The 15,162-nt window shown below is 37.2% G+C and overlaps 2 protein-coding genes across 8 annotated transcripts; both read right to left on the bottom strand.

Annotated features, from left to right (window-relative positions):
* Positions 1-702: 702 nt before the first annotated feature.
* LOC109006539 (NADH dehydrogenase [ubiquinone] 1 beta subcomplex subunit 9-like) lies at positions 703-5,121 on the bottom strand. Its single transcript, XM_018985848.2, has 6 exons — positions 4,921-5,121; positions 4,732-4,773; positions 2,455-2,536; positions 1,982-2,037; positions 1,326-1,399; positions 703-937 (listed from the first exon to the last, which is right to left on the bottom strand). The coding sequence occupies exons 1-5, from the start codon at positions 5,050-5,052 to the stop codon at positions 1,358-1,360; spliced, it is 354 nt and encodes a 117-aa protein (XP_018841393.1). The 5' UTR covers positions 5,053-5,121; the 3' UTR covers positions 703-937; positions 1,326-1,357.
* Positions 5,122-5,817: 696 nt separating this feature from the next.
* Positions 5,818-14,729, bottom strand: LOC109006538 (kinesin-like protein KIN-7E). 7 transcript variants are annotated; one of them, XM_018985842.2, is made up of 18 exons: positions 14,539-14,729; positions 14,334-14,465; positions 13,803-14,005; positions 13,051-13,140; positions 12,719-12,967; positions 11,677-11,766; positions 11,486-11,586; positions 11,262-11,375; positions 11,107-11,188; positions 10,963-11,030; positions 10,797-10,862; positions 10,526-10,650; positions 9,542-9,878; positions 8,572-8,673; positions 8,023-8,484; positions 7,507-7,866; positions 6,715-7,034; positions 5,818-6,365 (listed from the first exon to the last, which is right to left on the bottom strand). In XM_018985842.2, the coding sequence occupies exons 5-18, from the start codon at positions 12,936-12,938 to the stop codon at positions 6,044-6,046; spliced, it is 2,769 nt and encodes a 922-aa protein (XP_018841387.2). In that variant the 5' UTR covers positions 12,939-12,967; positions 13,051-13,140; positions 13,803-14,005; positions 14,334-14,465; positions 14,539-14,729; the 3' UTR covers positions 5,818-6,043. The 7 variants fall into 7 exon arrangements, with proteins under 7 accessions (XP_018841387.2, XP_035542398.1, XP_035542400.1 ...); XM_035686505.1 differs by lacking the exon at positions 14,334-14,465 and having other exon boundaries at positions 12,719-12,955; XM_035686507.1 differs by lacking the exon at positions 14,334-14,465 and having other exon boundaries at positions 6,715-7,028.
* Positions 14,730-15,162: the final 433 nt, after the last annotated feature.

Raw genomic sequence — 15,162 nt, forward strand, 5'->3', positions numbered from 1 at the left:
GGACAAAAAGTGATTTCCAAATTACAATGCCTTCAAACCATTTCAATATTCAATTGAGAATGGTATTGATGGAGAAGTAGAGATATTATAAAGATGTTTGGCACAGATTGAATGCTGAGCCTGTTTCATTGGAAGCATCAATTGGCAGTCCAGGGAATGGGATAGTATGGATGATGTTTCACCTTTGGATTCGTAAATGATCTTGACACGAGGATAATGGTGTGACTATATTTAACAGATCCAAGGCTTTTTCAAAACTAAAATTTCTGGAAGGAACGTTATAGTGTTATAGTGTACAGATTTCCTTCACATACAGAGCAAAGAAAACGCCTTTCCAAGTATGAAAGGTTCATTTCCATTTCACTTGAAATGGATAGTATCCATTATCTATTTTAGGGTAAAATATGAAATATTTTGATCATTTTAACAAATGAAATGATTAAAATACATCATATTTCACACTAGATGGATAGAATCCTTGTTTTCATACACCATCTTCGTTGCAGTGGCTCAGTGGGTTCAAAGTCATGTTTAATGCACCATCCGCTCATCTCCTTTTAATTTACTAGGCCAAAAAGGGTTGGGAATTGCGGACTGTAAAAGTTTCATGGTTGGATAGACCCTGATTAATGTTGAATGATTGCCGAATTGCGGACTAGGCAAAAAATTACAGGGGAGGAGTGCGGATGGACAGAATCAAGGTGTTCATCAAAATGCTTATGCTGAATTTGCGACATGTAGCATGCTAAGTTAACACTTGGGAGGTCTTTTATATTCCACTTCCAGGGAAAACCAAATAAACATGAATGAGCAAGTGAACATCTCAAGCGTTCAAAAGTTCAAAGCCACCATTTGGCATCACATATAAAAAGCATCAAAGACACCAACCTTGATCGTCAAAACCATCATCATCTTTGGAGTCATTGACCATGTCAATCTGCACCAGTAGTTTTGTTCATATTAAATATTGAAAAGATCTAACAACAAGTAGAGAGAGTGAATAAGCCCAACTCCTTCCAATTGACTACTGTGTGCAATACTTGATAGGGTGTGTGTGTCGAACACATTGCTAATATAAATGCTTGAGGGGAATAAGCAACAAAATGTCTTTAATATCTTGCATTACATGTTTCCCAACAAAGAAAGAACAATAACATATAACCAAATCTAGGTTGACCTAAAATTAATTGATCCCTTCCTGATATTCATTCAATTCTGTTGCAGCGATTGTGCAATTGTACTTGTTGAAAATGATTTCATGATTAAGCTACAAGCTCAAACAAAATTACCAAAAAACAAGCTGTCAAGCAAATTATTTAACTAACCTTTATTTATTGCCACAAATAGAAAGCAGGTTTTAGTCATTGTCTTCTCGACCATAGTTGTATACTATCTCAATCTGCATTTATAAAAAAATATCATAACTGTGTCAGAAACAAATTTAAACCACATCACTTGACTCACAAGTGTGGTGAAGTCCGAGAGGCTGCGGATTGAACTGAAACATCCACCAACATGTAATATTACTACTACATTTCACAATCTAATAGGAATAATGGGATATCAACAGAAAGGACATAGTAGTTCAACAAATGAAAACAACCCTATTCCCAAACATATAGAATCTCCCTCTTTCTTTTTCCCAATGTTCTCACATTTTTTTATATTCCAGTCTCGTATACAAGGTAAAAGGTAGAAATACCTTTTTATGAGGATTCCTCCAAGTAAAATGAAACCATCTCATATGGCCACGGTCATACAATCAATGTAAGAAAAATGCCTATCCATGTCCACATATTCTCCCATGTACACAACATTCAAGTACATAGACAAAAATCAATGTAGTCTTTCATTTAACAATTGTTTCAAATGCACAAGTGCAGGCTTGGTAACAAGAATGCAATGCCTTCACTACAAAATTTGACAAAGGAAAAGTGATTCTATATCATGTCTGCAAAAATGAATTATCATAATAACTCACCCCAGATGGCGGAGTTGGGTTTCGAGTGAACTTTGAACCACCAGGAGCCCAAGGAACTGCAAAAAATGAAGGAAAGGAAGTCATAAGTGGGCTCCATACTGCATAGGTAGACTTAAAACTATAAATATAAAGCACTGCGGGATTCATATTTTCACAATCACATACAGCATCCAACGATAACTGAACATAACTCAATAATATATTTGCACAGTAGTCCATCCTCATGCCAATGCATGCAGTTTTGTCTAATGTCCCAAAAATATTACGAATGCCAATCCTACAAGGGTCATAACCTTTATATGCATGTTAAGATCCAAGACACAGATGGATTTTCTGTCAGTAATTTCCAAACCTTAGGAAGTATCGTGAACATGCCATCAAAATAACACTCAAGATTTTTCACCGAGGTGCTGCAGTAGAACACAAGTATATTTTAACCTCAATTCTGAATTACATTCCACCATACTGCTTACCAATATAAGGATCAGGGTGCCGCCACTTATTGTGACTTGCTTCACCATCAGCTATCATTCTATCAATTGTGTCAAGGTCTTCCTGTAAATCCACATACAAAACAATTCATCAGGCAGACTAACAAAATAAAGGAACAGAATTTAGTCACATGGAGTTGCATTTGAATACGGTACTAGAATTTATTACCTTCACCATCATATCATAACCGTCATCACAATTCTAATAATTTATACGCCTTCCTTAATTCCACAGATAACTGCTTTGTATACCATACATCGGCATACCATGCAAATTTCTGTGCTTATCTATGTTTTGTATAGTCATGTAAAAACAATAGTAACATCTGAACTGCGTGAGAGAAACTTGAAACTAAATTGGATGATATGTGAATTGCACACAAGACTTGTTGCCAAGCTCATATTGCAGTTTCAGTTCAAGATATAAACATTTTGAGGACACAGAAACAACATATCACATAGTGTTGATTCTAAAATATAATAGCATTCATTATAGTTGACATCTCATTATTTATAACGGGTGAGTGACATTATTGCAATGCCCTGAAGTAAGGAGCTTCTCCTCCAGTACTTACAGTCGAAAGACAGACCATATAGATAAATAACAAACATGAATAAGGTAGTTTTTTCAGAAAAGACTTGCTGCTCCCCCCTCTGAATCTTGTGAGTGACTAAGTGGGAAATGAGAATTAGACTTGAGCTCTCTCGTCTGGAATGGAGGGACGCTTAAGAATCCCTTTGGTAGTAGGTATGGGCACGCTTCTCACAGGAGACAACTGAGGCAAGTAGCTAGTTGACTGTAGGTTTAGAGCACGCTAGAATAGATTCTAATTAATTCTCTCGCTCTGATCTTTTATTTCTTGTTTTCTTTCAGGGTGATTCCTACCATATTTGAACAGTCAAAACTCAGGAATTTACCATCATAAGAGCATTGGCAATGGCCTAGCCATTGCCAACGCCAAGTGCAAATTTTACTTTTTTTGGTCACAAAATTTCTACATTGAACTAGCTATAGCCATACTTTTTAGTTTTGAGCTACAGCTACAGTAACTTTCCCCACCTAGCTATATTTGGCGACACACTATTGAAGGGCCAAAGGAGTTTTTTTATTATTTTTCCTTAATTTCCATCCCTTTCTGGTAATTTTTCTTGCCAAATTACTTTTCTTTTATGATGAGGTTTCCAATTGAGGGTACATTTATTTTCTATCATTATCGGCTTAATACACAATATAAAAATATAAATAGCAAAATATTCTTATTTTCTATCATAGTTTTTCTTAGTTTTTTTTTGGTTAATACTGAGTAGTTGGTTTGTGAATCTCACAATGCTATGAATGTATGTAGCAATCTGGGTGCGTAAAGTTAATGTGCATCCGAGTGACTTGCCGTACTACAAATTAAAGTCAATGACTCTACTTGTTGGCAAAAGAAGAAGGGTTGGCAAAAATTAGTTTGTTTGTTTCAAGAATTGTTGTATAATTTTTTTTTATCAAATATTATTAAAATATATGAAGTGTATTTGCAAAATATGAAAAAAAAAATTTGTCAAATATTATTAAAATATATAATATAATATTATTATTTTGACTTTAAAATGGCTAATCCAATATGGACTCAGATAGTCAAAAGTTAATATTATAGTCAAAATGTAAGATTCTAGCCAAATTTTAGACTTGGCAATGGCTAGCTCTAAGAATCTCTAAGAAAACACGATTAACAGAGCAACTGCTCATGATTTTCTGTTGACGTTTTCTGCTTCTTAGAATGTATTTAGGTGTTTCTTTTGTATACTCCATGTGGCATGACTTCGCCTATTTCATTCATATTAATAAAACTTTCTTATAAAAAAGAAAAGAAAAAGAAAACACGACTAACTCTAAATAAAAGAAAGATAATGCTCTTGATTTTATTAAAATGCAGTGTCTTTTAATTCCCAAAATCCAGGATCAAAAAATTCCCCTCGCAACGATTTGGCCAGTTCCCATTCATAATTCAACACCCGGGAAGTATTTTCTACGCAAAAACAAAGGGGAAAAAATTATCAGAACGCGAATTAAAATTTATCCATAGCAATGCCCCACTCTTACAAGTCCCCGTCAATCAAAGTTGGGATTGTTTGCGTTATAGGTATAATTTTACAAACAGAAGACCACTACATTGGTAAGGCTTAAAAAACCAATTTTGCAGCGAAATTGAATTACTTCTAAACGAATAGAAGAGAAATTTGTTTGAAGGAAAAGGCTCTAAGAGAACGAACCACGTGTTTGTTGGCGTCGAAACGCTCACGGAGGTCTGAAGCCTGAAATAGAGAAATCAAGAAAAATTAAAAGCGGAAAAGGTGAGCAGCAGCAGAAAAAAGAAAAGATTCAAAATTTGAGGCTATGTGAATCGACGATATGGAATCGGGAACAAAAGATCTGTGAAGAATGATGCAGGGAAGTAGTACATCTTGGTAGAAGAGGTGGCGATGGACAGCCCAGTTGAGAGTGTCCTTGAGGGCTCGCCTGTACAGGATCCGAACCCTCTCCTTCTGGGCTGCTCTCCGAGCTGCGTACGCTGCTGTAGATGCCACGCTCATCCCTCTCTCTCTCTCTCGGTAAACTCTTCGTCCTTCTGCGGCACAGTTCAGGCAGCGGAAGCTATAGTTTTTGTCGAAGGCTAGGACACCAAAACGACACCGTATACACCCTGGATTAGGATTTCTTCTGGGCTTTTGTTTTATAGCAGCTTTTTAAAAAGTTGTGTTTGAGACATGAGCCCAATGAGGGGGCCTGTTCCCATGTGACGCCTAAGCACCGGAAAGAAATGATTTTGTGGCCCATTATGTTATTTCGGAACTAACATTTCAATTATAAGGTCTTGTTTATTTTCACAATTCTTCTCATCTAATCATTACAATTTTTTTAAATTTTTATAAAAATAAAATAAACAATTTAATTTTTTTAAATCTCAAAATAAAAATAATATTAAAAAAATATATTCTAATAATATTTTATTCAACTTTTAACTTTAATCTCAATTAATCTCATTTGCGAAATGGAACGAGTCCTAAAAAATTGTTGAAAATGGAAGCCGGAAGATACATCTTTTGTATTGCTGACGTAACACAATTTGACTTCAATTAGAGTCTTGATGTATGGTATAGCTCGTTTTGCATTAAGCCAAAATCCTCTGCAGTTTAACAAATACATTTTTATGTTTCACCTTCTCAATGAGAGGCTGACAGACTGCCATATAATTTAGATAGGAAATCATCTTCTCAGGTATTACAAGGGTGTGTGTTTGAGAGAGAGAGAGAGAGAGTTTCAAGGAGAGATGACTAGAGTTTAATTAACTCGGCAGATCCAAGAAATTGACACGCATGGATTATATTCGTGAAGGATACAACAGAAGCCAGATTCCCAAAACCCAATGAAGTTTTCCAAGTCAAAGATTTTTAGGCTTCTATTACAATCATAAACAAGCTGTCTCAACCTCAATCGTGAAAAAAGAAAGCTATATGGCCAAACTAACCCGAAAGACATCACCTCTGCTATTTTATATATATATGTATGGGCATACAAACAAGCTCACAGAAGGATTGCCTTCTTGTTTTTCCAGTTAAACGATCTCCGTCTTGCATGTGGAGAAGCGAAGCTAAGCCCAAACATCTCTTTGAGGGCCCGCCCCCGTTCTACAAACCTTATCAACTTTGCAACAATAGCAGCACTCTCTATGATGTGATTCGTATCATTTGTGTTGCCCCACAGTTGATTCACCAGCTGCAGTCTCCTGCGCTTTGAGTCCAATGCAATACCCCATCTTTGGAAAAGTCTCTTTCTCTCTTCTTCTGAAAATCTTTTCTGCAATAGCTTGCTCAGCATCTCTCTCTCCCGACGAAGAGCCTTCATGCTGTCTCTCCAAACAAGCATGTTAGTTTCTTGTGCATAAAACACCCGTGGAACAATTTCTATGTTGCAAGGAACCAAAAGTGTAACATCTACAAAGCCTCAGACCGGAGGGAAAAGAGTTGAAAGAAAGATTAAACTTCTACCACATTTTTCTTAGGACACCCATCCGCTTTTCCCAATGGGTAAAGAGAAGAAAGGCGCACGAGGTCTTGAAAAAAAACTTGTACCATAAAATATTTTCGCATCCCAGAGTTTCAGATTTAAAGGTTTCTTCACAGAGATTCCTTACACACACACACACACACACACATACACACAGAGAGAGAGACAGAGAGAGAGAGAGAGAGAACCTTGAGGCCAGTGTGAGACTCCGACCATTTTCCAGAATCTGATTTCCACGAGAAAATGATTCCTTGAGGAAAGATAGTCTCCTTAGCTCCACCCCAAGGTAAATGGAATCCGTTGGATCACCTTTGAAGAGCAGGAAGAAGTAGGTTCTGTGGACTAATGATACATTGCAGGTGTGCCAGAGTTCAATTATCGTTCTCTGCTGCCTCTCAAATTCCAGAGGCCAATCTAGAGGAGCTTCTAGTGCTGGAAGTATTGGATCAACTCCTACATCTTGCACATCCTTTCCAAACTTATCAACAGTTGGTCCTGTCTCCTGATCCTAGCATGCACATAGAAAATGGAGGTGGCAAATTTGATGAGATTTAGCCTGCCCAAAATTTCTAAACTCTGCAATTTATTATTCTATCAGTATTTTTCCAAGCCCATACAAGCATTTCATTGCATCTAATAGTATTTTCCTGTTGACATGAATACAAAAAACTTCAACTGACACGCCTCGTTTGTTTTCGGAGATGAGATGAGATGAGATGAGATTAAAGTTAAAAAGTTGAATAAAATATTGTTAGAGTATATTTTTTAATATTATTTTTGTTTTGGGATTTGAAAAAGTTGAATTGTTTATTTTATTTTGTATTGGAAGTTGGGAAAGTTGTAATGATTAGATTAGATGAGATGAGATGAGATGAAAAGTTTTCCCAAAACAAACGAGGCCTAAAGGATAACAGAGATTATGAGAAAAGTAATACTAGCATAACAGGAGTTAAAATATAAGTAAACAGGCATGGTCTCACATGACCATCAACAAGTTGCTTCTCATAATCAAGTTTGGCCATTTGCTTTAGTCCCGCAACAAAAGTTTGGATGCTTGTAATTTCCACATCTGCAGAAGTTTTGGCGCCCTTTGCTTGTTGCTCGTCTATGGAAGCAGTCCCAATAGAAGACTGAGAATCATTTCTTGACAAGCTTCTAGCGTTGGCATCATAAGTTAATAAAGGTAACTTCCTTCTAAGACCTTCTGGTCTTCCAGGGAATTCTCTTTCAAACCAATTAAGTGGGGTGCTCTCAATTGAGTCAGTCATGAGATCTGCCCTACAACTCCAGCTCCTTGTTAACTTAAGCCTTCCAGAGCTCATCATACCAGCTTCCATGGCCTGTGGAGATGATTCATTAGGTAAGCTGACAAGAGAATCAATAGTCATTTGCACATAATTAGGTAAGAACTGACGAGAGAATCAATAGTCATTTGCACATCATGGAATTTCTGCTCCAACACGCCATATTTAGGAAACAAATTGGATTTGACTTACTTCTCTATTTGCATTCACAGGAGTAGACATCATTTCCTGGCCAGCTCCATCTCCATCCCTAGACACATTCAAAGCCAGTGTTTCTTCATTTCTACCAGTTCTTAAGGCATGGGATTCAGAATTCTTGTCCTTGCTCGACTCTTCCATCTCGATACATCTAACTTCCTTGCAGTAGTCATCAGCATCTTCTGCAGTTCCTACTGCACTGTCCGCTTGCCTCTGACTAAAATGAGATCTAACCAATTGCTTTCCAGTTGACAGTGGTGACAAGGTACCATCAGAAAGAGAATGGTCCTCTGGATAGCTCCTGCCATCTCCATCTCCATCATCATAATGAGGATTTTCAAACTTTCTGACCCCTACATTTGGATAACCAAGATCAGCAACACTTGATTCTGATACTGAACAATCATCATCCCACATATCTTCCCCATGAGATCTAGGATGATCACTAATACTAGCCTGAATGAGAATAAAAACAAGAGTTAGCAGTTAGAACAGCATTCTGAACATGCAATGGAACTCAATAATGATTATGAAACTATGTACTTGTCTTGAATTTTGTTCATTTCCAATCATGCGAAGCAAATCCTGAATCCGCGATTCAGCAAGATCTCGTTGCTTAGTTAGCTCTCTAATTTCCTTCTCCATCTGCATGATAGAACAACATATAAACAATTAGTCAATATGTAACAAGTTGCTTGCTCTTTATAACTCGTATACCTTTAAAATCTAAAATGCTTTAAGTTGGGTGTCACACCAGGTCATATTATTAGCCTCCTGGATTATGTTAAAAGGGGGTTTCAGAATGCATGAATACAGTACGGATATTAGTACAAATTGAATAATTGAATCAGATACAGCCACTTCTGGAAACAAACCTATAACATGTAATCAACTAAAGAAAAATGAAGACATTTGTAACTAGCCAAGAGATCCTTAAGGGTACTTTATAAAGGAATCTTTTCATAGTCTTATGAGTGGCACAAAGTTCTATACTTTGAAGTCTATGGTTGTCACATTTTTGTCAAAACTAGCTATGAACTTATTTAGAAAAGAGATACACAAAGACCTTGCCCTTAAGAAAAAGATGTACACAGCACCTTCTGAAAGTAGGTGCCTGTAAACCCATGGACGACATCCGACACATTCAGATGCTAACCCTCTAACATCTCTTATGACATTTTTTTTTTCTTTTTTCCTAACATTTTGTGATAGAAAAAGAGGAACAACTTCAGCATGACATTGAGGCCTAGTTTGGGTACTGAGAATACTGCACTACTATTCATTATTTTATTATTACTTTTCACTACTATTCAATATTCTATCATTACTTTTTCACTATTATTCACAGAATACCTGAGATTACCTCAGTACCCAAACGCAACCTATCCCCGCGCGCCGCCGTGCAGGTGGGCCCAACATAGTGCAAATAACATTTTGACTTACAAATATAGTAAAATGTGTAACTGTGGTCACATATGAAGGGAAGTTAAGACAGATAAAGTAGAGTAATAACCTTTTCAATCCGGAGATCTTTCTTTCTCAGTAGTGCTGCATAATCACTAGTTGAGGAAGCAGGGGTGGGACTTTTCAACTCACTCTCCAACCTAGCCAGCTCTTTCTGCAAATGCTTAACCAGGGCCTTATCGGACATGACAACATTGACCTGTGCTTTTGTCGTCACTTCTTTTGCACAACAAGCAAACAAAAGAGTGTTTCTAGTCTGCTCAACATGGCTTCGTGCAGGACTCAGAGTGCAAATGATGGCAGTTCTAGCATTGCCACCCAAGCAAGGCTGCAGAATGCGAGTCAACTTAGAATCTCTGTAATTGATGTGTCCATGTTTTCCCTTACTGCATACAATCATATTACCAGATCATGAAGCTAGAAATAATATTATTACCACTATAGCATGTCAATCACCAAATAACACCAGAAAGGCAGAAAAATCAAGCAAAATAGCTCGTATGTGCACACATACCCAACCAGTGAGAGAGAGAGAACGAGAGATGAACCAATGATGTGGGAACAAGGTTTGAGTGTCAATGAACAAGGTAATATTTAGTTCTCACAGGGCATTAAGGTTGCTTAGATTTTACCCATAGAGAGAAACTAGTCACTACCCTTCCAATATTTTTTACAATTTATCTTCGTCATAGTGCAAAGTGTAGCATCTGACAAGTAACAAGCAAAATATTTGGAGACAGTAACATAACAAGATATTGTGTTCTGGAATTAATGTCTCAAGGGAATTCTCACTACAAGCAACATCCTAAACATTGTGGTAGAAGCAACCAAGCTTCAATTTTTGTGATAGCAACTCAATACAAATATAGAACTGCACTAAAGCTTTCAATCCATAAAAGTGTTCTGAAATAGACACGATCAGTAACTAACAAATAGCCACACCCACAACCCTAACTGATGATAGGTTAGAAAATTCTTAGACTGGTGAATGATTTTGCAGGTGAAAATTGTTAAGAAAGAAGAATTAGACAACCTTAATTTGCGAATAACGGTTCCCAGAGTAAGTAAACTACGATTTATGTGGCAACCTTCTTTCAATCTTGCCCCAGCCGATAATGCTTGAGATGCACGCTCGCTCCCTGCCAAATCTATAAAATTCTGCATATAATAAACACAGACACAGACTTCAAAAATTTTAACTACCTTTGCAGTTTAATTTTGTGCCCTGGAATCTTCTGATAAAACCCACAGGCAATGTTTTTGTCATTGAACATCAGATTGAATGGGAAATAATTTGTCCATACCACACTTGCTGCAAGGGTGGTTGAATTGCCTTTGCCTAAGAACTCGCGAGCAGAACTTTCGATTGTCTGCAACAGTGAATACCCAGAGAAGGTTTTGGTTAAAAACAAGAACAATGCGTGTAAAATATATGCTCTAATTTGAGAAGGGGAAGGAGAAGGGACAAACCAATTTGATAATTTGATGAGATCTGGAACTTCTCTCATTCAGCAATGTCTCCCCTATCTGTCTTTGAGCTGCAATAATATACTACGTTAAAAAATATACATATAAAATATCAGAAAACAGCAGAATTTTTATAAAATACTCTACCTTCACAAATGGAAAGGAGCTCCTGAAAATGGTTCCAATCCCTCAAAGTTTCTTCTGTAACTTTCTCCACGATAGTCCCTCGCTGATGATAATGTGATATCACAAAATCAATACATATACTCATAGAAGGAACTTACAAGAAAACTAATATCCACCTCAGGATCATCTAGCAGCCTAAGAGGAGTATTATCTGTGCTAAGAAGGTCTCTGACAGCTTCATTGTATATCTCAATTGCTGAGAACTTCAAAACAAACGCTCTTTCATCATGCTGAATTAAAAAAAAAAAAAAAGTTGTCAACAAAATCTACAAACAAGAATATTCATTGAAATATGAAATTGCTACTGGAACAAACACACCAGATTTGTAGTTTTTATTACCCTTTGTATATAGTCAAATATGTCTGCCACCGTGTACTCGGTAATTCCAACCATAGTGTATGTCTTTCCGCTGCTTGTTTGCCCATATGCAAAAATACTAGCTGAAAATACAAAATGGTGGAAAGTTTTCACTTGTTGAGTAATAAACATGTAGAAAATAGATTAGATAGCCAGGACACTATTATACTTACAGTTGATACCGCTGACAACTGAAAGAGCAATTGTTTGGGCCCCTTCCTCGTATACCTGTCTTGTAGAGCAGTCGCCCCGAAATACTTTGTCTGTCACCAAAATAAGACCAAAGGAAAAGAACTGAGATAACATACACCAACCTATATCTCTATGAACTCTGTTAAAACATCTGCCAACTGAAACCACTGTAAAATCCAACACAAATTTGGTAACGCCTGTTTTGATGCTTGATGCATTGAAAAGATCTAAGCCTAATTTCAATACTTAAACCTATGAAAATGTTTTGGTTTTATAAGCAATGCATGATAATTCAGGGAAAAATAAATTTAAAGCTTTCTAGTCAAATTAAATTGAGAAAAGTGTCGACCAAAAAAATATAGAAGAAGAAGATGAAGCAGAGCTACAATAGCATTCCAAGCTATCTACAAATTCTATTTAAAGCAAGCAAATTTTTTGATAAGTAATCATTTTTATTGATGTGAATGAAATTAGGCAATGCCCAAGTACACAGGAAATATACTAAGAGAGGCACCTAATTACATTCTAATAGACTAGAAAGAAGATAAGAACTCATGAACATTCCCTCCCCTCAATACAATAGCAGAAAACCACTGGAAAATAGAGAATACAAAGAAGTTCCAGATTTCCCCCATTGCACGCTCCTTGTTATTAAAACATCTGTCATTCCTTTCCAACCATAGACACCACATTAGGCACAAAGGAATCATCCGCCACACGGCTGCTAATTGGGCACTACTATGAGACCTATTCCAGCATGCTAATAGGTCCACCACACTCTTGGGCATAACCCAACTTAGCCCAGCTCTACTAAGAATACCAGCCCAAAGCTTAAAGCAAGCAAATTTTAATCATGACAAATGGTTAGTTGCTTGTGTGTATACTACAAGTCTGCTAAATACGTTCCAAAGCAAGAGAACCTGCCTCATCCATACAAGCTACATGTAACATTGTACTCAAGATGCAGCCATGGAAAAGGATTAGCTGTGGACAGAGTAAACATATAGATGAACGCATCCTTACCAAAAGAATAGGCACTTGGAAATGTGGATCCCTCACGCAGGGTGTTCCGGTATAATATTGTGGTGTCGTTGATGCATTCCCAGTCTGCAACTTCATTCGATGCACTCTCCTTCTCACTCAAAGGCCTCAATCTGACAAGAACAAGAATCTTCTCCTCCCGACCACTCACTCCTTGCATCTTCTCCCACTTCATTAGCTCTTCCCCACCTATTGCTCCCATTTCTTAATTTCCAGTTTCTATCAACAGTTCTTCAAGGGCCAAAAGCCAATTCAATCAACACAAATCCATAATTTCAATTTGTAAAAATAAGTGCTAGTGGTCAAGTACTCACAGTAGCTATTGCTTTCCTAAAATGCAAGACGGTTTAGATGTTAAAAGCAAGGTTGTTGCACTTGTTAAAAGATATTAGACGCATCATCATCTGCAACAAGAAGCTAATCATGGGTCTTAACCAACCAACCTCAAGAAAAATAAAGGAAACACGCAAAAAGAGAAACGAACTAACTAAGGGTTATACCAGCACCACCAAGCTAATCGTGTGTTTTATCCAACAACCAAAAAAAAAAAAAGGCTTTCATGTATCTGAAACGACAAGCTAATCATGATTATCAGCAAGCACCCAATAAAATGGAAAAGCATAAAAGAAGGTTACTCTTACTCTTGGGTTTGTTGTGATTAACTCATTTCATAATACTTAGATCCTAATAATAATTATTATTATGCCATTAATAATATCATTATCATTATAATTACTATTATTACTACTTTTCACAGATTGCCCTCGTTCCTAATTATCTAAAATTTTGTTTTGCATTTTTACTCTTTCCTTCAACGACAATCAATGGCATGTCAGAACAGAAAGACTTGCAGTAGTGGCAACCCACCACGCTTGAAGACGAAGTAACGGAATATCACATAATTTTCGGTGGCAACCGATCTTGGAACTTTGCAGATAGGCCGGTCCCCAACCTACCGCTCCGTCACTCTCTCTCTCTCTCTCTCTCTCTCTCACACACACACACACACACACACACAAGCATACATCATCTACAAGCACAACGACTTTTACTAGGTGAAGTTTACCTCTGGTTTGTTTGTCCTTTTCACGAAGCTGTTAGGCGTTAGAGAACAGAGAAGCTCCAATTCCTTCTGTGATTCTCTTCTGAGTCCCGCATAAGTCGCCGCTTCAGCCTCTTTGCCCGCGTTGTTGTGAAAAAAAAAAAACCCAAGTCTGAACGCTTTGGCTTGGCTACTCTCTCTTCTCGCTCTTCCTCAACGTCCGTTGTCTGTAGCACAAAATCCAAAACCGCTTTATAAACTAATGTATGTATATATTACGCTCCTGAACAAGCTTTATAACGCTTTCCCATAAACTCCCCGAATTTAGCGCATCTAAACGTTGGTGCTTAAAATTAATCCAACGGTAAATGCATTCAACAAAAATACCTAAACCCCTTCAAATCCAAATAATTCACCTTCTGAACTAGGAAAATGAAATACACTTCGAAATTCGAATTACTTGAAAATCAGAAGCATCCAGTAGATCTTGAAAACTGTTTTACAATAAGGTCCATAATTTTCAAAAAAATCAAGAAGAATATTAATTTCACTGACCTAAGCAAACTTTCTGAGGACCACAATAGGAGAGAGATGGGAAAAATATATACAAAGACGTAGCTTCAAAGCGCAAATATGAAGTAAAAGCAGAGACAATGAAGCTTTACGCGTGGAATAAAGCGATGAAAGCTGGAAAAAGGAAAGAAACTGAGGAAAAACGAAGAACAAGTACGAAAAAAAAAAGGAAGGGACGGAACTGAACTGAACGGAAGTTGATAGAACAGTGAAAATGGGCGAAATTTCGGCCTCCACGATCTCAGAAAAACCGTAGCATATACAATGTGAGAGAGACAGAGTTGGTGCTAGACTCAAACACCAACCATCTCTCTCTCTCTCTCTCTCTCTCGCTCTCCGTGTCCGTGTCTGTGAATGTAGCAAAGCTCCAAGAATTTTCTGACGCGGTGTCAACGTTGAAGTTTCTCTCTGCTGAGCTATGGAAAATGAGTGCTGAATTTACTTATGTGCCCTTGCTTTTGTTCCGAGAGCGGTGGGCCGTGGGGTGGGGAACTCCGCCCAAGTCACGTGAAAAAAGTGCAACAGAGGTGGTTAACTTCGCGCCACGTGGGTTCTATTTATTTAATCTAATAGGTAGCTCGAGTCGTGATTTCAGCTTTATGATCACCGTCCAATTGCATCTTTCTTTTTCAGGAGAATTCCATCCTCCCTTTTTTAATAATTATTAAATGTATATTATGCTTTCATTGGATTTAATAATGCCGTCCCAAATTCCAATTATCAAAAAAAAAAAAAATTATGAATAATTATTGAGTCATTAAACAAAATAAAAAAGTTTCGATCCGTACGTTTGGCAGTTGAAAAATCATGA

This window comes from Juglans regia, chromosome 16 (genome assembly GCF_001411555.2).
Source record: "Juglans regia cultivar Chandler chromosome 16, Walnut 2.0, whole genome shotgun sequence".
NCBI lineage: Eukaryota > Viridiplantae > Streptophyta > Magnoliopsida > Fagales > Juglandaceae > Juglans > Juglans regia.